At 35.3% G+C, this 24,461-nt stretch overlaps 11 protein-coding genes and 2 pseudogenes across 13 annotated transcripts, besides 2 other annotated features; 4 read left to right on the top strand and 9 right to left on the bottom strand.

Annotated features, from left to right (window-relative positions):
• Positions 1-10,827: part of a mobile genetic element that runs on past the window's edge.
• TVAGG3_0593880 (uncharacterized protein) lies at positions 9-210 on the top strand (the record flags this gene model as incomplete). The annotated part of the gene is made up of 1 exon (XM_051239574.1): positions 9-210. A coding segment is annotated over one exon (202 nt), but the record flags the coding sequence as incomplete, so codon positions are not given.
• On the bottom strand, positions 1,383-1,645 carry TVAGG3_0593870 (annotated as a pseudogene). The gene has a single exon. A coding segment is annotated over exon 1 (263 nt).
• TVAGG3_0593860 lies at positions 1,795-3,935 on the bottom strand (annotated as a pseudogene). Its single transcript has one exon. A coding segment is annotated over exon 1 (2,141 nt).
• TVAGG3_0593850 (His-Me finger endonucleases family) lies at positions 3,974-4,558 on the bottom strand (the record flags this gene model as incomplete). The annotated part of the gene is made up of 1 exon (XM_051239573.1): positions 3,974-4,558. The coding sequence occupies one exon, from the start codon at positions 4,556-4,558 to the stop codon at positions 3,974-3,976; it is 585 nt and encodes a 194-aa protein (XP_051097397.1).
• TVAGG3_0593840 (uncharacterized protein) lies at positions 5,692-5,781 on the bottom strand (the record flags this gene model as incomplete). The annotated part of the gene is made up of 1 exon (XM_001328494.2): positions 5,692-5,781. A coding segment is annotated over one exon (90 nt), but the record flags the coding sequence as incomplete, so codon positions are not given.
• TVAGG3_0593830 (uncharacterized protein) lies at positions 5,799-6,758 on the top strand (the record flags this gene model as incomplete). The annotated part of the gene is made up of 1 exon (XM_051239572.1): positions 5,799-6,758. One exon carries the CDS (start codon positions 5,799-5,801, stop codon positions 6,756-6,758), a length of 960 nt encoding a protein of 319 aa, XP_051097396.1.
• TVAGG3_0593820 (uncharacterized protein) lies at positions 8,072-8,920 on the top strand (the record flags this gene model as incomplete). The annotated part of the gene is made up of 1 exon (XM_001328492.1): positions 8,072-8,920. One exon carries the CDS (start codon positions 8,072-8,074, stop codon positions 8,918-8,920), a length of 849 nt encoding a protein of 282 aa, XP_001328527.1.
• Positions 8,925-9,167, bottom strand: TVAGG3_0593810 (serine threonine-protein phosphatase family; the record flags this gene model as incomplete). Its single annotated transcript, XM_051239571.1, has 1 exon — positions 8,925-9,167. One exon carries the CDS (start codon positions 9,165-9,167, stop codon positions 8,925-8,927), a length of 243 nt encoding a protein of 80 aa, XP_051097395.1.
• Positions 9,186-9,461, bottom strand: TVAGG3_0593800 (uncharacterized protein; the record flags this gene model as incomplete). The annotated part of the gene is made up of 1 exon (XM_051239570.1): positions 9,186-9,461. One exon carries the CDS (start codon positions 9,459-9,461, stop codon positions 9,186-9,188), a length of 276 nt encoding a protein of 91 aa, XP_051097394.1.
• Positions 10,828-12,338: 1,511 nt separating the features above from the next.
• Positions 12,339-12,465: a mobile genetic element.
• Positions 12,466-12,568: 103 nt separating this feature from the next.
• On the bottom strand, positions 12,569-17,770 carry TVAGG3_0593770 (platelet formation protein family; the record flags this gene model as incomplete). Its single annotated transcript, XM_001328489.1, has 1 exon — positions 12,569-17,770. The coding sequence occupies one exon, from the start codon at positions 17,768-17,770 to the stop codon at positions 12,569-12,571; it is 5,202 nt and encodes a 1,733-aa protein (XP_001328524.1).
• A 275-nt stretch (positions 17,771-18,045) lies between these two features.
• TVAGG3_0593760 (uncharacterized protein) lies at positions 18,046-18,744 on the bottom strand (the record flags this gene model as incomplete). Its single annotated transcript, XM_001328488.1, has 1 exon — positions 18,095-18,736. One exon carries the CDS (start codon positions 18,734-18,736, stop codon positions 18,095-18,097), a length of 642 nt encoding a protein of 213 aa, XP_001328523.1.
• A 373-nt stretch (positions 18,745-19,117) lies between these two features.
• TVAGG3_0593750 (small Rab GTPase Rab5b) lies at positions 19,118-19,841 on the bottom strand (the record flags this gene model as incomplete). Its single annotated transcript, XM_001328487.2, has 1 exon — positions 19,170-19,787. The coding sequence occupies one exon, from the start codon at positions 19,785-19,787 to the stop codon at positions 19,170-19,172; it is 618 nt and encodes a 205-aa protein (XP_001328522.1).
• Positions 19,842-21,717: 1,876 nt separating this feature from the next.
• On the top strand, positions 21,718-23,506 carry TVAGG3_0593740 (low-affinity phosphate transporter PHO91 family; the record flags this gene model as incomplete). The annotated part of the gene is made up of 1 exon (XM_001328486.1): positions 21,738-23,300. One exon carries the CDS (start codon positions 21,738-21,740, stop codon positions 23,298-23,300), a length of 1,563 nt encoding a protein of 520 aa, XP_001328521.1.
• Between the last annotated feature and the right edge of the window lie 955 nt (positions 23,507-24,461).

Genomic DNA, 24,461 nt, shown 5'->3' with positions numbered 1-24,461 from the left:
TTTTTTGAATGAAGCAAGTTAAATTCGTCCCACACCAATCTCAATGGACCGATGAAGAGTTTCAAGCTATGGTTGAAGGTGTTGAGAACGACATAGACGGCGAACTTGAAGGAGCTCAAACCACAATTGCAACCAAAATTGCACAAGTCAAGGAACAGATAGCTCCACTTAAAGCTACCAAAGCTACTCTTGACCTCATGGATAGTTACCGTTTAGAAGTAAAGAGTGGAATAAGACAATTAAAATTAAAACTTCTAAACTACGAAGCTATACTCCAAAAGTTAGCAGAAATGAGAAGACTTTACCAGAGCTACTTACATGTAAGGGACTTACCTTCAAGCAGTCCGACCAAAGATGAATTTTCTGACATTGTCCCAATTTTGTCCGAAAGTCAGCTCAGATGTTTTGAACTGCTCCCAACATATCCAGAATATGAACGTTTGCCTGAACTCTTCCGCAATCTCAAAAAACGTTTTTTGGTTCTCATGTTCGAAACTTTTATCGGAAGAGACAACAAACGTTCAGAAGAAGAACAAGATATTATTTTAAACTTGTTGTATGACTTAACCGTCATAACAAGCTTTTTGAAGTAAAACCGTCATTCTCAAACCACTTCATTTTTTCGATGTCCGAACAAGCACCGAAGCCGAACACAATGGCAGATGTCCTTTCAATGTTGCCAGACAAGCGCCCAGTTCAAATTCAAATTTTGAATTTGAAAGCTCATCTGACAAACACCGGTTAAGACTCTCCAAAGTAGTCTTATGGAAGAGATGAAGGGACTTAAAGGTGAGTTCCTCATGAACCAAGCTTCCAATGAGAAAGTCCTGAGATGATTTGACGGAAACCTTGCGCATTTACGCGAGAGAGAACCGAGACCTTGCCAGACTCATCTACCGTTTCTTCGAAGAGATAGACGCCATCTGGAAGGTACTCGGAAAGGACAGAACCTCCAACACCGTACTTCGTGAACACAGAATTGCCGAAGGAATTGTCGAGGAAGAAGAGAAAACACGAAGAAGAGGAAGAGGAAGAAGAGGAAGAAGAGAAACACGAAGAAGAGGAAGTTTGGGCAACCCTTGTTGCCGATGACACTTACGAAATTTCCCAACCCTACCCATACCAAATCCGCAACAAGGAGACCGGCAAGGTTCTTACCCCAGTTCTCAACAACTTGGGACACTTGAACCTTACCCTTCGGAATTACGGTTCAATCTCCATGGGCAAGCTTGTCGCAATTCAATGGGTTCCAAATCCAAACAAGAGGACGAAGGTCAGACACATTGACGGTGACAAGCTCAACAACCGTAAGGAGAACCTCGAGTGGTTCTAAGAGTAAAAAAATTTTATTTTAGGGGGAAACCCCAAGTAAATTTAGGTGTTTATTTGGATAAGTATGTGAAATTAAGGTCAATTTGCAAAATTAGTTCCCGACCTTTGAATTGGACTCTTTCGTTCTCCCAGTTGCGTAGGAGGTCGTCCCAGAGAGTTTGGTAGATTTGCCAATCCAAGACGATTTGTCCTCCCAGGCATTGAGGATGTACTGCTCGTAGAGTCTCATGACCTCTCCCTTGCACCAGACACCCTCTCCCTTGGAACGTAAGGCTTCTTCGAAGTGCTCGAATGCGATTGGCTGCGTGACCATCCGAAATGACACTTTTTGCCGTTTCCGGTTGTCAATGTTCGTGTCTCGTGCCATAGTCGACGAAAATACAGACAAACAGGTTATATATGAGTTTGAGACCAAGAATGGTGTAACTCGACCTGTCCGATTCAAATTCGAATAAAAATTTTTTACTTCATGCAATGTTTTATTTCTGTGCCGTCTTCAAGTATGCCCCAGTACTTACGCTTGGAGAGGACATGAACTTCGGTGAAAATTTTGTCCAATTTGAATTGACCCATCTTTTCACCGACCATTCCCATTTCAATGAGTTTGTTGTATCCTTCTTCGTTCGTCATGAGTGCGTCAATGTTCTCATAGTAAACCTTCACTTTGGATTTGACTTCGGAGAAGAATTTGTTGTAGTTGTCAAGAGACTGCCTTTGCGAACTGAGGATAGGACCAATGTTCGACAATAGGTTTTAATGTGGTTACTAAGCCACTTTGACCTTGAGTGAATTCGTACTTCAAAACAAAAGGAGAAAACCTTTCAACACAAGTTGTCGACCTTCTCATAATGTTTACTCTTCATCTCTTGAGGTTTCTTAATGGAATATCCCCATGTCGAATTCATAAGCAATTTGAGTGTCATTGCAAGTTTGGGGTTTGAAGCTTTCCTAATATCATACAGTTGTTGTATGACTTTTCCAACTGTATAGTTCCTTCCTGGGAACTCACCATCTTCGTTTGGAATTCCAGTTGGAATATATTGGACGAACCTCATGTATGCAGCGTTAAGGTCGACATAGTATATCTTTTCATCTGAGTCGAACTTGTCGCAACCAATGGGTCCAGTTCGTGGAAATTCAAGTGAGTCTCTTATCTTCTGAGAAACTTCGCCTGCTATCTCATAAACATCGTCGAAGCAACCTGTTTCATATAAAACCTTCTGACCTAACTCCGATGCTCTCCAATACAATTTGACGTCAATTGGATGTCTCAATGGAAGTTTGTTTATAGCATCTTGAAGTTCTTGCAACCTCATTGGAAGTTCTTCTGGTTCAGGTTGGTATCCGAACAATCCAACTCCTTTTGGAACAGTGTACTTCTTTTGTGCTATAACTTTGTCTGGAACAACTTTTGGTCTTGCTAACAATGAAAAGTTTGTTTCGTCTTTTGGTACAAAAGTTTCTGTCAGCTTGTCATCTGGAATTGGTTCCAACAAACCTTTCTCGAAAAGAATGTTTACAGCTCTGACAATGTTGCACTTGCCTTTTCCGAACAATGGGTTTGTAAGACTTTCGTTCAACATGAAGTGGTTGTGGACAATTGCAATCTTCAACCATGGTAAGTCTTTGTCAACAACATAGTCGTCATGTGAAGAACCTTTAGCTGTAGGTATGTTGACTCGGATATTGACATTTGCCAACGGTGCAATTTTTGCCAATTGACCTCTGAGAATGTACCTTGTCTTCACACATGACTCAAGATACTTCATCTTCTCTTCTGTAACAAGACCAGAGTTCCTGAGACATGTAAGAATACAAGGTTCATTGACAATTGTTTCAATTGAATTGTAAATTCCATACCTTGTCAAGTCAATGTCAGACTTATTTATGAACGGGAAGTATCCAGCATGTTGTCTGACTGCTTGAGGGTTAGGTTGGTACCATTCGAACTTCACGCTTACAATTCCTTCAATTGCATTCAAAATGTCTGAGTCGGAGTCAACCATTTGTTCTCTCTTTGTAGTCTTGAAAGCGTCAAGAAGCATTGCAGCTGTTGTGACATTGCCATGTGCATAGTAAATGTGACCATCCAAATCTGTTATGGTCAATCTGAGATTGTATCCTTTCTTATTTCCGTCTTGAATTGCAGCAAGTACTCCCATGAAGCCTTCTTTGTTCTTTCCATCGTCAAAGTTTACTGTAAAGGTTTGACCAGATGTAATTTTACTTCTAACTTCACGATACTTCTCATATGCATATCTTGTTCTTTCCATGGGAGCATGTGCGTCTTCACCTTTTCCTTTTTTCCTCCTCAAAGGATGCAATTGTTCGTCATGTTTCCAGTAGAACCTGGCAAAGCCGTCGTGTCCTTCAACTTGAGGTTCACTAACATCGAAAGGCATGTCCATAAGACGTTCTTCTTCTAACCTCTCTAGTCTGTTTGGATAATTTGCGCGTGCTGTTTCCAAGTCCATTTCATAGCGAAGACCAGACAATTTGTCATAGACTTTTATGGGTCTTCCCTTCCTATATTTAAACTTCTTTGAAACTTTCCAACCATATCTTTCTAACTCTGCTTTTATTCTAGCAGATTTTCTATCCATTCTATATGGGGGCATTTCTATAAAAATAAAAAAATATATTAAAATGGTATGCCATATAGCTTCTTGAATTTGTTAAGATGTATTTGAACGTATTTTCCATCTGTATCTCTAGCGTTTACATGAGCATAGCCCGCCTTAGTAAAACATACTTGTAATTTCCTATAGTTTACGCCGGTATAAAAGTAGAAAGAGTCTTGTTCTTCGCTATAGTAGTAAAACTCAAACGTATGCTCGCCATAGTCTGTAATTTCAATTGCTTCATCTTCTAGTTCGTCGACAAATTCGAATACAATATCTCGAAATTTGCCTATGTTCTTATTGTTTTCAGAACAAGTGACCCAACGCAAGTTTTCAAGTCTATTGTCGTTTCTTATATGGTTTATATGGTCTACAAAAGGTAAATTGTTAGGGTTCGGTATAAAATGAGTTGCAATGACAACATGTTTAAAATAGTTTTTTCCACTCATCTTCATATTAGCATATCCGTCATTTCGCTCCCATCCGCTTAAAACTCTTTTTGTCTTTTTGTTTCTGACTTCAAATGACTCACAACAGTGAATTTCATATTTCTCATCTAACAAACAAGTTTCCCAACGGTCTGTTCCAACAAACTCAGCGTACATTTCAAATAAAATAAAAAAATATTTTTTTTGAAAAATGTTTTTTCCTTTACTTAACATAAACCACCAGCTACCATAAGTCTTTGACGCCAACCCATACCAGCTAATGAAGGTTGACTTGGTTTAGTTTGGAAACTAAACTTTGGTTTTGGTTTATCTTCAGTTTTTGGCTTCCCTTCTTCTATCGGTTTTTCGTCACTTTTCGGTTCCTCTGACTTTACCTCACTTGCAGGTATGGTTGTGTCGTTAACATCTTCATAAATATCATATGCCATTTGTTTTTGTTTTCCTTTCAACTTTTTGTGTTTGTTGTAAAGTTTAGAATATTTCGACTCTAAGTCAATGAGATGTTCTATAATGAACTGTTGGTCAGTGAAGTAAACTTTTCCATCTGTTGTCTCGAAAGCTCCTTCAGACTTCAATATTTTTTTTGTGAGAGTCTGTTTCTTTTTTGAGATACTAGCCGTTCCATTTCTATGAAAAGTGACTTTATAGTTAGGGTTTGTATTTCCAGACCTGGCACTTTCTATTATTGAATTTTTCTCTTCATCTGTAAGTTCTTTGACAGGTTTTGACAATGGTTCTGAACTTTTTGTTTGTGGTGTCAAATCTACCGTTTCAACTTCTTCGGTCATTTCATCTCAGTAAAAAATTTTAGTTTGTTTTTTCAACTGGTTGTTTAGGTTTTTTAAGTCGGTCTAAAACTTCCTGAGGTATAGGAAGAACTTGACAAACACGTGGTTGTGTAACTGCTGGAAGTCGACAAATCCATCTTGAACCCATTTGTCTCAATGCTGTATTGTTCATTTCATCTCAGTAAAAAAATTTACATTCCCCGTTTGAGGTGGTTGCGGTTGGTTGTTGTTTACCCATTGTTGTGCATGGTTATATCCTCTGTTAAAGAATCTTTCACCTTGGTCCATATAGTGCCCTGCTTGGTTATAGTAGTCATTTGCTTTGTTATAGTAGTTTCCTGCTTGTCTTCCTACATTGTCCATCCATCCTTGAACTTTTCCTCTTGTTTCAGGATTTGGAATAAGATTTGCTGCATCTCGTGCTACCTCCCAACCTTTCTGTACAGTTTGTATAATAGGTTGTGCTTTCTCTTTAAGTATACCTAATGTACTCAAAATCTTCCTTCCAATTCCAAATGCACCTCTAGCTATTGTTCCCACTGCGGGTAAAAATCTGGATGCAACTCCTGCTAATGCGCCAAATAAACCCATTTCTTATGGGTTAAAAAATGACGAATCCAAACAAGGACCCCTATGTTTCTAAAGCGACAAAGAAAGCACTCATGATAAAAATCTTTAGTTCAACACCAAATGCTTGGTTTATGGATATCTTGGAAAACATTCCGAGGTATAGAGAAGATGGACCTCCATACTGGCTAATATTTGTCGGTCAAAACACAAGATACTGTGAAGCCATACCATTGCAGTCCAAAAATATTTTAGATGTGAAAACTGCTTTGACAATATTCGTTGACAAATACCATCCAACAAAACTGACATCTGACTGTGAAAGTTCTTTCAAATCAGACGATATTAAAAACTATCTGCGTTCAAAAAATGTAAACCAATATTTCATTGTCGACCAAAACCATTCTGCTCTTGGTGTCATTGACAGTTGTATAAAAATCTTAAGAGACTTAAACCAACCACAAGGTGGTGAAGCAAATGAAATGTCATATGACGACAAGTATAGACACTTCTCCATGGCAAAGATGAGACAAGTTTTAAATATTTACAATAGCCGTAAACAAAAAGGTTTGGGAAACCACTCCCCCGAAGAAATGAAAAACAACCCTGACTTAGAGAAAGACTATATATTTAATAGTTTAGTCAAAAGAGACAAACAAGAAAGAATGCCGGGCTTCAAACTTAAGAAAGGTGACAAAGTAAAAATAGAAATACCTAAACGCGACCCATATGAAAATACTATTGACTATGACAACAATGGGAACTCGACAGGTACTCACATTCGTGTTCGTAAAAATAGAAGAAAGTATACAAGAGAATATTATGAAGTTTTAGGCAAACATGGCAAAATGTACAGACTGCAAGCAGAAGATAAAACTACTATTGTCAGACCTCGTTTCAAACTTGTCAAAGTTCAAGGTGGTATACTTTCAAAGACAGTTCCTAACAAATATAAGACAACTCCTGACGAATATGCTAAAGAAGTGGAACATGACGACTAAGCAATTCTATACCATGCACAAACTGTCATGTAAGGTGGCATGTATTTTTTACCTAGTCCTGTAGATGTTGTTGTAAAAGTATGTTGGTGGTTTCCTCCTGGTTCAGTTTGTCGAAAAGTCTTTTTTGCTGAATGGTTATAATCTGGAGATAAAACGTCATAGCCAGCTTCATATTCTGAGTTGTATAATGGATGGTCTCGTAATGAGTGGCTATGGTCGCCAGAAAAGTTTGTTGTACCAGAATGACTATGTGGTGGCAAGTTGTCGACAGATATCGTTTTACTTCCACCTGTTTTCTTTGGAGTGTGTGCACAATACAAAAAACTTTCGAATATTTGAGTCCAAGTTCCAAAACCAAGTACTACTTCTGGTCTGGTAGAGTTCATTGACGTGTAAATAGAACCTATAGGATATACTGTTTGAAGTATTTCTGTCTTTAACGTTTGAAGCTCTGTTTTGTCAGCTTTCTTATCATATAAATCTTGAGCAGTGAATTTAACTTTGTTTTCATCCTCCATGACATAGACATTTCTACATTTAATGTCTTTCATCGTTGTTATGTCATCCTCCGATGTTAAACCTTGTGGAAAGTTAGGAGGTTTCCAATTTAATACATCCCCACCAGTTTCTTCAACCGTTCCTTCAATATTTTCTATACCAACAGTTGCGAAGAAGCTATGTGTATGTCCAACGTCACTTTTCCTGTTTAAGGTTTCTTGTAAGTTTGTAATATTTGCAATGGTATGTGTATGTCCAACGTCACTTTTCCTGTTTAAGGTTTCTTGTAAGTTTGTAATATTTGCAATGGTATGTGTATGGTTCTTATCCGCTTTAAGGTCTAAACATCCTGAAACCCACCCTGTATCGGCTTTACCTTTTAAAATCTTTGTTGTCCGTTCATGGTACCATTCAACCCTTTCTATAATTTTTTCATCTTTTTCATTCACATATTCCTTATCTGCCTTCTTCACTAACGCACTAGCCACACGTGCTAACTCATCGTCAACATACTCTTTGTCAGCTTTGTTGTCAATATCTGCTTTCAAAAGAAGTTCATCTATAGGTTTCTCGTTTAAAGTTCTTTTTGTTGGATTTATACAAACAGTATGGTTCTTACTGTCTTGAAATAGAAACTCGTCTGTCATTGGGTTTAATGTCAGTTTTAAGTTTCCTTCTTTCAATGACTCAGATATCTTAGAATAGTTTGAAAAGTTTGTTGTGTTCTTATTTAGAGCTTGTACAATGAGTTGTCGGTTGTGTTGTATTTCTCTCATAGACGCTGTTTCTTTCGACATTTTTATTCTAGATAAAATATGCTTTCAATAGAAAAAGAAAATTCAAGAGTTGCTACAACTAAACCATTAGATGAACTTTTTACTAATGTCGGTCAAAAGTTTGAGACAGAGACCGTAAAGCATGAAGGCTATCGTTTTGACTACCCATTAAGATGGCTAAGAGACCCATCTGTCACAAAAGCTATTGGCTTTCGTAGAATGAAGTTTGTGTCTGTAGAAGATAAAAGTTTTCCATTTATTGTAAGGTTTCATATAGATTATATATCTGAAGGGAAACGAAAAATGTGGGAAGAAATTGAGCTAATACAAGTTGACCTTTCATCTTCTCTACAGACTGCGTTAAAAAATATAGAAGATAAAATAAATTCATGTTATGCAAAATATGCTGATGAATATGCAAATACCGAGAGCACACTTTATGTGAGAATTGTATATGACAAACAAAATTCACAAGTGTCATTTCAAATCTACGAAGACAATCCAAAGAAAGACGAACAAATATATACAGAATTCACTGCAATGTCATGGTATTATTTGCAAAGAATGTTAAATCAGAAAGTCGAACTTCCTTTAGCAAATATTTACAGTCGATATGCAAGAGATGAACCATATTTATTTAAAGATGTTTTCGACCCAGCTGCTATTATTGTTCATGCTTCATTTTCTGGCGCCCAAAACTCTTTCTTATGCTTGGCAAATGACTTTTACGAAAAACCTACAAAGTTATACGAACCACCAAGTGGAAGTATTTCAGACTTTCAAGTATGGTTTACTACAGATGGAAGAAAAAGAATAATTCCATTATACCATGCGTTTTACTTAGAACTTAGTTTCATATACAACTACTATCGAACGGTAAAAATATAATTTTTTAATACGGTTGAGGTGTTGGATTTGGTTGCCAACTAGACTGTGGTGCAGGTTCAGGCTGTTGTATAACAGGAGCTTGTTCTTCTGGTTCAGGGTCTTTAGGTATAATACCAACAAACTGACCTACTCTTTTACCAATATTTTTGACACCGTTCCAAATTCCTCTTCCTACGGTTTTTATTCCATTCCATATACCTCTTCCAACATTTCGAAAGAAGTTTCCAATACTACTGAAGAAACCCATTTTACTATATGTAAAAATCTAATGTCCGCCTAGTCTTTTGCGTTTCCTGTTGAGTTCCATAGCATTCTTTAACTGGAGCTCATACATTCTGTTTCTCCTCTGGTAGAAAACATATTCTGGGTCAACTCCTGTGTTCGCGTCATCTGCATAAAGTTGTTTATATCCCACTTCAGGGTTTGTATAAAACTCTTTCCATCTCATATTTGCATACCATGGTGGCAAACCTAACGCAGCGTCATTTGACATGGCAGTTTGCATTTGTACATCTGTTGGCACTTGACCATAGTTTGCCATTGCAGTTTGTATTCTAACTTCATTTGGAATATTCTCTGGGTTTGGTTGTCCAGGTTGCTGTGCATTCGCTAAGTTCTGTGCGTCCATTTAATATTAGATAAAAATATCTCTTACGAGTACATATGCTGAACATTTGCAGACATTGGTTCATCTTCATATTCTCTATATCTTTCTGCCACGTCAAATAAGTAAATGACACAATGGAAAAAACCTAAAACAAGTAGTCCGATTTCAAACCACATTTACTTACCAATAAAATTTCTTTGTTATGACACTTTCTCCAGTTTATAGGACCTCTCTCATATTCTATCTTGTCATATCTAAACTCATAGTCATGTATGTCCTCTAACCATCTCATGACACTTTCCAAACCACTTTTATCGGATGTAAAGTAAAAGCATGGATGGTTATGTAAAACGTCTAAAGTTTCTAAAGAGTCTCTCAAAGTCCAGTCTACTTGGTATTGAAAATCCCATGTGTTATAGAACGGCGGGTCCACTATAAAGAAAACATTTTCCTTGTCTTTATATTTTTCATACAAATCTGTCCAATGACATCTCACAAACTCTATACCCTCAATATATTTTTCTATGTTCTCTTTGAAAACATTTGTATAGTTAAGATATAAAACTTTTGACATAAGTGTTTCAATGTCATGAACTCTTATAGCACCACTATATAATAGTCTAGCAGATATACTATCCCAGTCAATATACTCTGCCTTTTTTCAAAACCTCTCTGACAGTATTTTTCTTATCTAATGGTATACGTTCCATCTTACCTATAGGTATCTTTTCTTTTAACTCTTTCAATATTTTGTTTGTGTCTGGTATATGTTTGAGACGGTTCATATAGTTGTCGAAGTCATTGCATATAATCTTTGAGTCAGGAAATATTGTATGGCACAAATGAGATATATAGAAACTTCCACCGAACAAGTCTACAAATGTTAGACCATTCGGTAGTTTCTTAAGTTCTCTCAATAGAATATCTTTACATCTACTCTTATTTCCAAAGAAGGGTAACGGTGGTTTTGTAAAATTCATTTTATATATATAATAAAAATGTTTTTTCCTGAAAAGTGACAGAAAAGTGACAAAACATGTACGAAGAAGTCTTGAAAATTCAAGAGGGTAGAAAAGAGGTTAGAAAAGAGGTTATATCTAACCTTCTACCCTAAACATTATTTTTGTCTGATTTTACGAAGAAGTCTTGACAAAACATGAAAACATATATAATTTGTGAAAAGCTCCTGGAAGACCCGTATATAAGAACTTCATTTATACTAAACATCTTCGGGGCTAGAGGGCACGAAGTGCCTGGAAGCCCCACTACCCTTTTTTTTTTTTTTTTTTTTTTTTTTTTTTTTTTTCTTTAATATGCATAGATATCATTGAGCTCTTTGAATCCATTTGACTATCATACACCTATGAGAAAGAATGTGTTTAGTGCCCAAGTTAATTAATCTAAAATTATATTATCATACACCTATGAGAAAGAATGTGTTTAGTGCCAATTAATACTAAAACTTCAAAATTAAGGTCTTGTCAATTTAGAGTAATAACAATTTTCATTCTATTTTGAACGGTTTATGACAACGATGCACAAGAGTTAAAAATTGAGTTAATATTCAAAAAAGTCAGCCTTTTTTTACAATTTTTTTTCTCTTTTTGTATACTTTGATCGCGAAAGGCCAAAGGGTAATTAATAATTAAAATAAGTACAGCAGAGTTATGACTGAACCAATCTTTCAGCCGGGTAGCAAAGAAAAATCCTACATTGTGATTGGATCTGGGATGGTCCCTATCTTGAATCGATATCCCGATGCTGTAGAATTATATATTAAGGGATACTCTTCAACTCATATGCAAAGTTTTATAAATTATCCTAAATTAACAAAATTAGTTTTCGATGACAGCTTAACAACCATAAATGACACTTTATTATTTGGAACATTGGTAGATATATTCACCATACCAAAAAATGCACAAAATTTGTTGACAAATCCATTCGATGATGAAATTCCTATGAAAAATATCTTTGTTAATCCCGAAAATCGTTATTTCTGTGATATTAATGGTGTTTTGTATTCAAGAGATAAGAAAACTCTAATATTTTGGCCAGGAAATCATGGAGAAACTGAAGTTATTGTGCCAAATTTCGTTGAGAAACTCGCTAACGGTGCTTTTTCAACAAGTTCTAAAATTACCTTCATAATTATCCCTTCAAGCGTTAAGGTAATAGGATACCAAATGTACCGTATGACAGCTATTCAAAGTATCCTTGTTTTGAACAAAAATCAATCAACTTTTAATATATTATCATAGATCCTGAAATAACAAGTTCGATTGTCCATTTTCTCCCTTTTCTTGATTGCTCAATATGTAAAGATCAATGTGTTTGTTATAAATTTAAGTACGCATTCTACTATGCCATAATTCTCTCATAAATGTCTTTTATCTGAAATAAACAATAATTATGGATATCTCAAATAGATTGCGAAAAATATAATCTAAGAAAAATATCAATGAATCACTTTGTCTTTTCTATTAGTATCAAATATGTTCTGATTATGAGAAATGAATATAATAATTAAAATTCAGGACAGAGTTAACTCATTGTGATGATAAATTCACTGATAATGGATCGTTTAATATTGCATATAAAGTGTGAATATTTTTGTTTTTGATTGTAGAAAGATTTTGATTATAATATGATAAGCTAATTAGTTTTGCGCGATATTATATATCTTTTCAAATTGACTCGAGCTTGAATAGAAATTCAGATGCTAAACACCAAGTGGGACACCCTGTATGTATCGATTACAATCTTTGTAGTATATATTGTAGTTTAATTAATGATCTTTGATAGATCTCTTTAAGGCTGCACTTACGCCCATCTGACTTTAATTCAAATTTTTGACAACTGGCATGAAGAGTTATTGAAAATTAACCTTAAACATCTGAATTGAAGACCATGTCATAGGGGCGTAAGTGCAACCTTATTTAAACAACAGAAATTATTGAAAATCAATTTTTAAAATTCCTTTTTTATTAAAATCACGTAAAAAAATGAAATATCGAGAATAAAAAATAAAAATAAATAAATTATAATTTGAAGCTTGCAACAACAATTTGGCCTGTTTCAGTGTAGAATGAAGTAACATTTGGCATTCCTGAGAATTCTATTTCGACAACTTTTGCCTTTGGACTGCAGAGAACTTCTCTTCCTTTACCTTTCAGATTGATGTAATCTAAGATATAGAGTTCATTTGCCTCTGTCAAAATAGAGACTTTGTTCTTTGTTCCGCCAATCCATGTGATATATGATGTGAATTCTCTTTCACAAACTTTGATTCCATTAGATGTGAATGCAATCAACTTCTTTCCATTTGAAACATAAATCAATGATGAGTTTCCGCAAATGCAAATGTGTTGGGCAACGAAATCTAACTCTATTTCGTGTATCATTTCTCCCAAACTCAATGAGAAGATTGCAATAGACTTATCTTGATATGCAACAACTAAAAGAGAACTGTCTGAATCAACAGCCAAATCATAAACTCTTCCTCTGAAAGATGGAAGCAAATACAAGTGTTGGTAAGGATTCCTTGCAGACCAAACATTGATTGTGTTTGTATCATGAACACTTGCCATTTGCTCTGTACCTGCTACAAGTTTCTTTATTGGTGAACTGAAATAAGATCCGCAAACATCGAATCCATCTTGTCCATAAACCATAAACAGTTCTCCGCTCTTGTTTCCAATTGCGATTTTTCCTTTGGAAACATCGGAGATGCAGTTTCTTTGGATATGTCCAACTTCGACTTTTGTATTTGTCTCTTTCTTGAAGAGAGAAGTACTTCCTTCTTGGTTCAAGTTGACAGACAATCTGTAGATTGGCGTGTTCGGTTCGAAAACAACGTAACTTGCCATGCATCCTTGTGCCTTTTGTTCTGGAATGATCTTGATAGATTTCAAGTCTTTGAACTGGCAATCCATAGCTGCAGGATGTTTAACTTCGAATTGTTTTCTCTTTGGATGTTCTTTGTAGAAGAGTTTGATTGGTTGTGTTCTGATGAAATTCAATTCAACTTCGTAGTTGACTCTTCTGAATGGATCTTTAACGAATCCTTCATCGAAATCTTCCATCCTCTTGTAACTCGATCCGATACCGAAAACTTTATCGATGAAAGCAATGACCATGTTGTCATCTGATTCGAGTTTTTCGATGTTAGATCTGATGAACTCGAAGATGTTCTCTGTTGGAAGTTTGACATCGGATGAAAGACAGTAAGGAGAAGCAAAATACTCTGGTGGATAAAATGTCTTGATCGTCGAAATGTCAGAAACTAAATTCTTGTCAAGTTTTCCTTTTCCTAAATTCCTGAGAAGTGTCTTGTATGGTTCAACTGTTCCGAGCAAATCTAAAACACTTCTGACATTGTAATGCTGTGTAACGTTGGAATTGACGTTTGGCATCACAGGATAAAGAGATAACTTGTTGAATGATCTGCCAGCAATGTCATTTAATGCTAATAGATATTCAAGTGAAGTGATCTCATAATTAAGCCACTTTTCGGTTATCTTTGATGTAACAACGTATTCGAAAGGTTGTTTCGTCATTACTTCGATGTTTTCGAAACCTTTCAACTGTGCGATCGAATTCAAAACAGTTAAAGAGTTGAAATCCTCTAAAATAACTAAATAACTCTGTCCTAATGTTGTGTAAACTTCCAAACCGCATGGCAAACCGTCGATTTCTCTGAACATCACTTTCTTTGTGTTTGAGGAATCGAAAGTAAGGACTAAGTTGTTGTAGCAGAATCTGATCTCGAAACTTTCATTCAAAACAGAGAAAACGATGTCTTGTTGTAAATCAGAAACATGGTAAATTTTTCCAGGAAGAGCGAAGTTTTGGTTTATATCAGGACGTTCGAATTTCGGAATAACCAAATTAGTTTTGTTCTGGTATTCTTCTGTTTTTTCTTTCATGAATTGTTCCATTGCATCTGTGATTGGTTCACTGATGTCGCATCTTTCTGTATCTTCTGTTGGAGGAACGATTTTAATTGGTAAATCGCCATCTTTCACGAGATCTTTGATCATGATTGCTTCCATTGGAATATAATTAGTTCCATTTGTTCTTGTGATGTAAAGGAATTTATCAGCATCACTTTTATCTGACATTGATTCCCAAGGAGCTCCTTTTGATGTTGATAACTTAAGGAGTCTGTTTGCTTTCTTCTGGAATGTCTCTTTGACTTTGGCGATGTGTGATGAGTAGTTCAATTTGTCCTTGAAGTTTGAAGAGTTCGTTTCTGTATCTGACATCTGGAAAATCATATCCATTTTCTCAACAACTCTTTCGTTGAATCTGACGAGTTTTGCAGTGACAACTTTAGAGTTCTTCATCAATTCATCATTGTATTCTTGGATCTGTGTCAACAACTGTTCAATGCAATCTGTGTGGATTTGTTTTCCGAAGTATCTCTTATCTCTGTGTTGTATTAAGTTGAGATAACTTTCTTGTGCAACTTTTATGTTTATCAAAGTAGAAATTGCTTCATAAGATTCCTGTGGTTTCGCTGCTAAACTGAAAGCAGCGAAGATGCAGCTCGTGTTATGGAATGTTTCGCATTTAGTTCTGCATGCTTGTTTGCACAATAATAAACCTAATTCTGTGTCAAGCCATTTTCCATCTTTGCTGAATCTCAATCCATATCTGTACTTCATCTTGTAGTTGTCGGAATTCATTTCGCTGAATGTTGAATTCAACTGTGTCTTGTTGATCTTCAAGAAAAGACTTAAATCAATCTTTTGGTTGTGAGAAACATCAGAAGCATGTTTTGATTTCTTGACTTCGAAATTTCGGAGAATGTTCTTTGTAATGCCAAATTCTGAATCTTCTGGTCTGAAGAACATGAAGAATATTGCGAGATCCCAGAATTTGTGCTGATCTTGGAAGAACATGAGAGGAGAATCCAAAATTCTCTTTGTCAAGTATTTCATGTACAATCCTTGATACTCTTCAAATGAAACATTCAATGCTCTTCCGACAACTTCAATGGCAGAGAAAGAAAACACCCATTCTGTTTCAGTTGATTCTGCAATGAATTTCATGATGAAATCACCGTATTCGCCTCTTTTTGTCAAAGCAGTGATGATTGGCCAGATGCACCATTCTTTCTTCTTTCCGTACTTGTAATCTGGTGTTAAATGGTCCATGACTAACTCGATGCACTGCTTGTCTTCGATCTTGGAGATCATGTAGAACATGAGGCTGACGAAATCAGGGTACTTAAGAACCAATGGAACAATCATACTGAAATTGTCGTAATTGAAGAAGTTTTGAGGAATGAAATCCATCAAAATCGTGGAATGGATGTTCTCTTTGATGTCTTTGATGGATTCTGTAACGTGTAAGGCAGCAAATACTTCAAGGCAGTTGAACACTAAGGCGGAGTTTGCATTGTTCAACAAATGATGCAATAAAAGGAAAATTGATAAATGTTCTGTCACTTTTTGGTATGGTTGTTCTTCATTCAACGCCAAAAGCTTCACGAGAACAATTAAATCGTTGACTTGTTGGGAATTTGGGATTGTTACGCAATGGCCGATCAAACATGTCAAATATTGTTCTTTGAAATCTTTGATGGCGATATTATATAATAAGTTGGTCAAATTGGATCTGATGACATTGATTGCAACTTCAGGATCACGTGGATTATCACTCTTAGCACCGTATTCTGTGTATTCGCCTTTTTCTTCTGTATACCAGAAATATGTTCTCATTGCGGAGAGAATTGTCTCAAATGGTTTGACTTTGATTGCATCTTCAAAGTTGTCCTCGTAAACAATGCGTGCCCAGTGTCTTGTAACTAATTTCAATTGTTCATTAGTTGCATGGGCCCAAAGAGCAAAGTTAAGGATAAATGTATCGAGTAACTGCTGCTTGAACGTTTTGTCGTCGATAGCGCAGTAGAGATCGTAGCATTTCTTGTAAAATCCGTAAGTTAAGTTTTGATGACGCTGATTGATAAGGAACTGTGCGATAACTGAGAAGCCTGAGACTTTGACGAACTGGTCTTGTGCAAGCTTCGATGTCTGAAGGATTTTCATGATCATTTCGATCATTGTAATCATAAAGCTTTGGATTTCCTCTTCGACAGCGCAGAATTTGTCGATCATTGAGAAAAGAGGTAAGAGAGTTTGTACTCCGCAGTATTCAATCAAGATATCAAGATAGCATCTTGATTGTTTTTGTTTTTTGCCGATAATCTGTAGCGAAACTTTATCATTGCTGCTGGCCGAAACCGAAACGAGATTTTGTAAGTTAAATGAAGGAACGACTTGGTAAGCATTGCTGTCAGAGATATCAAATCTCGGGCCAAAGTTGTAAATGCATGCAGGATATTCGTTGTTAACTGGGGAGTTGATGCAAACAGGGCCAAGCATTGGCCAATTTGGTGTCAGATCATGAGCACCAGCGAAATGGATCTTTGTAACGCCGCTAGATAATACATCAAGCTCAACTGGAACTTGCTTTGTCTGCTTTCCTTTGAGAATTGCAGAAATCATGTAATTGGTTTGGTTCCTTTCGAAATCTATCATAATGTAGGTCCAAACTCCCGACTGAATTCTTGCATTAGGAAGCTTGTTGATAGTTGAGCTCTTTGAAACTTCGTAGCAGATGTCATTCTTGTTAATAGTAAATTTGATGACACCTTTGTCTTCAAGGAGAATAGTAAACAAGTGAATCTTGAAGTGATCAGGAATCTCGTCAGGAATGTAGATCCATTGCGAAATATTAAAGTGATTTTGGATCAATGACTTCGGATTAATCGAAATTTCAAGGGTTGGAGCGTCTGGTGTCAATGAGAAATATGCTCTGGGACGGGATGCACAAATGTTGATTGTGTCATTGACAGAGAGTACGATTGACGAGTGAAGATTTGCGACAAATTCGTCTTCAGAAAGCTGTAAAAGGCCAAGTGATGCTTTCAAAACATCTTCTGACGAAATGTACTGTGAAAATTCTCCAATAAGCATAACAATTTGGCCAATCAAAGGCTTATAGTCGGCATTCTTTGATTCTTCAAGGAGAACTAAGAGCTTAAGCTCAAAGTTCTTATTGTGTAAGTCGATGATGTAATATGGAGAGAATTTGATAAGGAATGTAATAAAATCAAGAACTTTCGCGAACTGAACATCCTTTTTCAAATCCTCATACATAGTTTCGATCTCCGGGCTGGTAAAGCTTGGATTAATGGAAATCAAGTCAAAGAGGTCTGAAGTTGTACTTGTCATTTTAATATGAATTTATTAAATGAATAATTTTGTATTGAAAAAAAATAACATGTTCCAATGTACTATACTATACGAATTCCCAATTTAATAATCGATGAGTTCCAAAACCGTCATAACGATTTGGTTTTGAATAGGTACAGTCGAATTAAGGTTAAATTTATGAGGAAATTGTATTTGTCATGAGATTGAAGGAGTAATGTTTAAATGGCCTGTTTCGTTAGAACCTAAAACTAAAAACAGAAATGAAACTGTATTCAAAAAATTCAAAAATTGTTTTTGCAAGAAAAAAAATTATTTATTGCTAACACGTGTAAAAATGTATCCTTACCAAATGGATGAGATGTAGCCAACTGAATCATTAAGAATACCACTTGGGAACATATCAATAACATAACCACCGAACAACTCGGATAATGATTGGCCAGTGATAGCAGCAAATGGTGCATAGCCAAGAGTAGCACTTAAGTTGATGGAAGCATTTAACATCTGGCCTCTTGCCCAGTTGTACAATGAGTTCTTAAAGACTGGTAATGCTGGTTCAATTAACTCTGAGGCAAATGCAGCACCAATATTTGGACCAACTTGGCCAGCAAAGTAGAAGCGGAAGGTTTCGGTTTGTTGTTCCTTCTGAGCGCGCTTTCTCAGTTTCTCAAGTGGGTAGTTAACGAGAGCAACGATACCAGCTGCGCCAATACCACCAGCGACGTAAGCAGCAACCTTGCATCCATCTTCATCGTGATAATGGTGTCTGAATGTCTCTGAATGCTTCTCAAGTAAGTGTACAGCAATTGGATAAGCAACAAATGTTGTGCCTGTTTGCATACCATGTAATAATGCTTCACCGAATTTCAATCCTTCAGCATCACCTTTAAGGCCGTGGATAACAGATTGTGTGAACATGTCACCAAGTGTTGCATTGGTGTAAACTTTTAACATATCCTTGAAGAAGCTCTTTGGAGCAGTCATGGATTTTGAAAATAGTTACGATCGAAATTATCGTCCGAACAAAATTTTCGAAAAATAACCAAAATTCAATACGAAATCGGTTCTGAATAAATATTTATCTTGACACACTGAAGAAATATCTAGACTTGGCTTTGCTTAATATCCTTATCTTGTGAATATGCTTTCTGATCATTTCTTCTACTCTAGATATCGAAATTTCTTGCATTACATCAAAATATAACACTGAAAATCAACAGTATGATGGTTCCATATTGTTTTATTCAAGTCATTTTTATGGCAATCTCTAATTTAAAGCCTTCAAAGATTTGTTATTGACATTTTTTTATTTTTAACCTATTTCACACTCAGACAAAAAGAATAATGTATTTGCAGAAAGAAAGGAACTAAATCTATATGTTTATTTATTGTAGGATAAACAGAAATTAATGTATGATTAGCAGCATGAACTTTTCTTTGTAGGAGTATCGTCTCCTTGGAGTAAATCGAGAACTTCTTTTGACGGTCTCTTCAAAGTTGGATTTTCTGCCATGAATTTATCAACTTGCTTTGTAACATCTTCGAAAAGCTGTATAACATTAGATCCTGTCAATGCTGATGTTTCGTATACTATTTTAATACCATTTTTATTTGCAAAATCTTGAATGGTCTCTGATGAAATTTTTCTAATTGATGCTAAATCTGTTTTGTTTGCAGCAAGAGCAAGAAATACTTCCTGCGGTCCATTCTTCTTCAGCTCATCTAGCCAAGAAGCTGCATCGTCTAAACTTGTTTCGGTCGTTACATCAAAAACAATGATAGCCGCTGCAGCATCACGATAATACATAGGTGCTAGTGATCTGTACTTCTCGGAGCCTCCGGTATCCCAAATTTCGAGTTTAACTTCGTTATTATTAATAATAACTGATTTTGTTACGAAAGCTGCACCAATTGTGCTTTCAGAGTTTGGAAGGAATCTATCATGTGCAAATCTAAATACAAGTGAAGTTTTTCCAGCTGATGCAGCACCAAGAAGAACTATCTTCTGGGTGTTGCAAACTTCTCGATTTTTCATTGTCTGAAAAATGACAAATACGATGGCTGAAAATTGAGCCGAATGGCTTTTCTACAGGCATTGTTTGTTAACACTAAAGCATGATCTACCAGATACACGAAACTTTTTTCCTTGGTAGGATAGCTTCAATCTGATCGCAGTTAATTTTCGTTTCAGAGTTTAATCTGATATTCTCACATAAGTTGCGCATACCCATTGTTGGTGGTATATCGTAAATTGATAAACATTCAAGATTTGAGACTCTTTGGTTGATATTCAATATTGATAAGATAGTAATATACAAATTTTATATTGTACTATGCTATTTGTGTTGATCTTTGTCTTAATGAGTCGATTTAATATCTAATCTACTATATTAATGATCTAAAACTTTTTAAATATTGTTCATAGGCAATTAAAACTTTAAGTGAAATTCTAAAAAATTGTTTAGTGGTGCCTGATACTTAGAGTATGTCCTATTGACCATCGATTTCCGATATTGGATTTAAAATTACTTTGAAATGTTTTAATTTACAGATTTTTATGCACATCTATGTGAGAAACTGGTGTACGCATTAGTTTTTAATTCAAAAAATATTTGAAATTTCATTTTGTAAATTAAAAATATTAGAATTTTAAGTTCAAATTTAAGATTTTGAAATAGTTTAGTCGGTTTTTGCATTTTTAAAATGTTAGTCACCTTTCTCCTTCCAAAGTGAAAAAAAATTGTTTAAAATATAAAAAGAATTTTTATTCGCATAGGCGACAAACAAGGATTTATAAATAAATAATGGGGCTTTGAGTATTGATCTGAATTGAATCAGATAATTAGCCGTAAAAAATCTTCTCATAACGATTTCTCATGCCTGAAAGATGGCTATGAGTGGCGTTAATGAGGGCGTTTGATAATTGGAGTTGGACATAAAATTTGGAGATCTTAAATTTTGAGAATTTTGGTGCGATCTTACTGGTAAAAGCAAGAGTATGGAAGGAGATTGAACTGAGAAAAAACTAGAGCATGCAAAAGAATCATGCTACAGCTTAGTTGAATGTCATTTATGCAAATAAAAATATCTTTTTCAAATTTCAAACAAATTTTGCCACTTTTTGAAAGAAGATAAGGTAACAAACATTTTAAAATGCAAAACCTAGACTTAAACTATGCCGAAATGTGAGCTCACTGTTACGGTTTTTTCTTTTTTTGGGGGCTCGCAGCTCGCCCCCCAAAGAAAAAACCGTAACGGTGACTAACATTTAGGAAAAATTTTTGGAGATTTTTGATAAATTTAAATCTATAAATTGATTTAAATATCAAAATATTTTTATTTTTTTCTTATAGTTAAATAATTAATATAAAATTTTAATGAAAATAATTTCAAATTCATGTTATTAACTAGTAATTTTATGATATATCCTTCTACATTATAGAAATACTACCAATTCATGATTATATACTATTCTATTCTTATTTCATCTTGAAAGAGATATTAATTTTGAATCAACATCAAAGCAAATATCCACTGATGATTCTGAATTTTTATGTACATGCTTAATATTCTTAGCCTTAGTTGTATCTTATTAACACTAAAATAAATTTACGATGATTGCAGGGAAGAATACATTGCTTCCTATATTATTTAACGACACTATCAGAGAAAAAGCTTATGCTCTTAAAATTTTTGTTATATGATTATAAAAAGATATCCATTACATCTGCAATTTGGGAATTATCATTTTAGTTGAAGTGTTAATATTCTCAAAACTTATAAGACAAACTGGCTGCTACACTTATTTTGGCATCCTAGCGAAGAACTCTCACGCAAATGAGACTTTTTCGAAGTTCAAGGCGTAAACATTTAGAATTTGATTTATTTTTAAAAGTAGCAGCGAATGCAATATCCATAAAACCGACAAATCAAATCAAATTGAATTATTCAAAATTTTGTCGATAACAACTCCTCAATTCTATACATGCAGTCTTTCTCCGCCCCTGAGCCGGTAGAAGAAAGCTCCTATGCACGTATGAAGCGCGTTGTAAATATGGACAATTCCGAAGTCCGCAATAGTGTTTACACTGTACAGCGCGCTCAAGAAAAATCAAAATTTTCATCTTTTCTTCCAATTATTGGTCTAGCAATATTTGCAATTTTCTACATGGTCCCAATGTTCCCGACCCATCCAATTGCTCACACATGCTTTGCTATTCTTATTTTCGCGGCATATTGCTGGGGAACAGAGTTTATTCCATCTTATGCAACAGCTTACATAGTATGTCTTCTTTGTGTTTGGCTTCGTGTTGGATACAGTGAATCAAAAGGAGATAGAATCGATGCAACTACATTAGCGACACAATTTGCTGCTAAATTTATGGAGCCAATCATTCTTGTTTTCCTTGGATCTCTTACGATGAGTGCAGCTCTTACAAAACTTTCAATTACAGATCGTGTTTCAACATTCTTACTTTCACACATTTCTCCAAAGCCAAAGATTGTTTTAATCGCAATCATGTTCCTCAACTACTTCATCGCTGCCTTCCTTTCTAACGTTGCTTCAACAACATTAGTTTTAACATTTTCACTCCCAATCATTCGTTCTCTCGACCCATCTGATGAATTCATCAAGGCCTTACTTCTCGGTGTTGCATGGAGTGGCAACGTCGGCGGTATGTGCACTACAATTTCTTCACCTCAAAATATCATCGCTATTAAGTATATCAACGACAGTGGTGCTACATCTATTTCTTTCTTACAATGGGTAGCTTTCGCCATACCAGGATCTATCCTATTCCTTCTTTGCCTATGGTTATATCTTGTTATTTTATTTAAGCCAACATCCAACGAATTAAGGCTTTCTACAGAAGTTGAATTCTCTCCATGGACATGGAAGCATACATTCGCCTGCTTTATCACCCTCCTTACCATTGTATTATGGGTTCTTGAAGATACTCTTTCTTTCTTCCTCGGCCATGTCGGTATTACATCACTTATCCCAGTTATTGCCTTCTTCTGCACAGGAATCCTCAATTCCGAGGACTTCGGCGCTCTCAGATGGTCAACATTAGTTTTGATGGGCGGAGGTCTCGCTTTAGGAGAAGCAATGAAGATTTCCGGACTCTTAGACCTATTCGCCGACATGATTGCCGCACATCTCCACAACCTCTCTGTTTATGTTGTTCTTTTAGTCCTCTTAGTCATTGAAGCCATTTTGACATCAGTTATCAACCACACATCAGCTGCAGCCATTCTTTTCCCTGTTATCCAAGTAATTGGCGACAAACTCAATGCAACAACATCACTTCTTACTTGCTGCGCTCTCATGGTTTCTGGCTCTCAGCTCTTCCACATCTCTTCTTTCCCCAATGCTTTGATTTCTGGTGTTCAAAAGCATCAGAGAATGGATCCAACAAAGTTAACTTCGGAATCATTCCTCGGAGGAAAGGAGTTCTTCATGTACGGATGGCCAACAGAGATAATAATCATAGTTATCATTATCGCTGTATCAAAGAGCCTTGTTATGGCACTCAAGCTCAAATAAAAATAGAAAATAAAAAATTAATCTTTATCTCTATTATTTAACTACAAAAAAACATTTCATTTAAATAAAATCAAAAGGATCTAAGGACTTCTATGCGAGAGTATGGATCTTATCGTCAATCTTTTTGTTGTTGTTTTCATTTCTAAATAATTATTCTCAACTTATTTCATATACCATTCCATTTTAGTTTTTGTTTCATACTTGATGTACTCATCCTCATAAATTATAGAGAAAGTTGAGCATCTATGCCTTTAATCAGATGTTTTTTTTTGGAAATTGCTGGTTGCAACTTGTATTTTAGAATCTATTGCAATTCAAACTTAATATATATCTTTTTTATTGAACAGTTGTCAAATGCGTAACAATACTGGTATGATTTGGTTTCAGAAATATCTGAAATAAACTTTAATCTCTTTTCAAGTGGCCTATTTTAAATATCCCCAAAATACACATCAAATGATTGATATTATAAATCTGATTTCTCTTCGTAAAAAAATTCAGATTTAAATTTTTGTTTAAAATTAAGAACTGATAATATAAATATCACAAAAAGAACACAAAAATGTTTTGTTTATAAAAATATTTCACATCTATGAGCGAATATGAATGTCATATTTTGAACTATTCATATAGAGTATTGGTATATATAAATTTTAAGACATATAGCACTAATAATTATACGTTGGGCTTCTGAGCTATGTATTGCGTTTAATCTTTTAGGAGTTGCAACATTTCGGAGTATTATTTCGCTAGTGAAGAGGGAACTATGCTTATGACACAAATATAGTTCGAGCATGCCATAATGATATCATTGAACTTCAGAAATTCATTGAGAATCTTAAATATGCCATTTGACGTCATCGTTAGGTTTTGAGGGGGAAGCACCAAAGTTTTCAATTCTACAACCTTTCAAAGGGTCATCGTAGTAAAGGTATTCAGCATACGGTGCAAGCAAATGATAAAAGAAATTTATCATCCGCCATCTCATAACGGTTATCTATTGAATTTATTCTATGATTGAATGAAATTGAGAGTAGATTGTTGTAATGAATTTTTTAAAGTAAAAGTTATATTTTGGCCATACTATATTTAAAATACAAAAATTAAAAAATAACCATAAGTAAAGCATTTTCGGCGAGTCAAAGTTCAAAGCCAACTGAA

Source organism: Trichomonas vaginalis, chromosome II (assembly GCF_026262505.1).
Source record: "Trichomonas vaginalis G3 chromosome II, whole genome shotgun sequence".
In the NCBI taxonomy this organism is placed as follows: domain Eukaryota; phylum Parabasalia; order Trichomonadida; family Trichomonadidae; genus Trichomonas; species Trichomonas vaginalis.
This window is presented reverse-complemented; position numbering and strand designations above follow the sequence as displayed.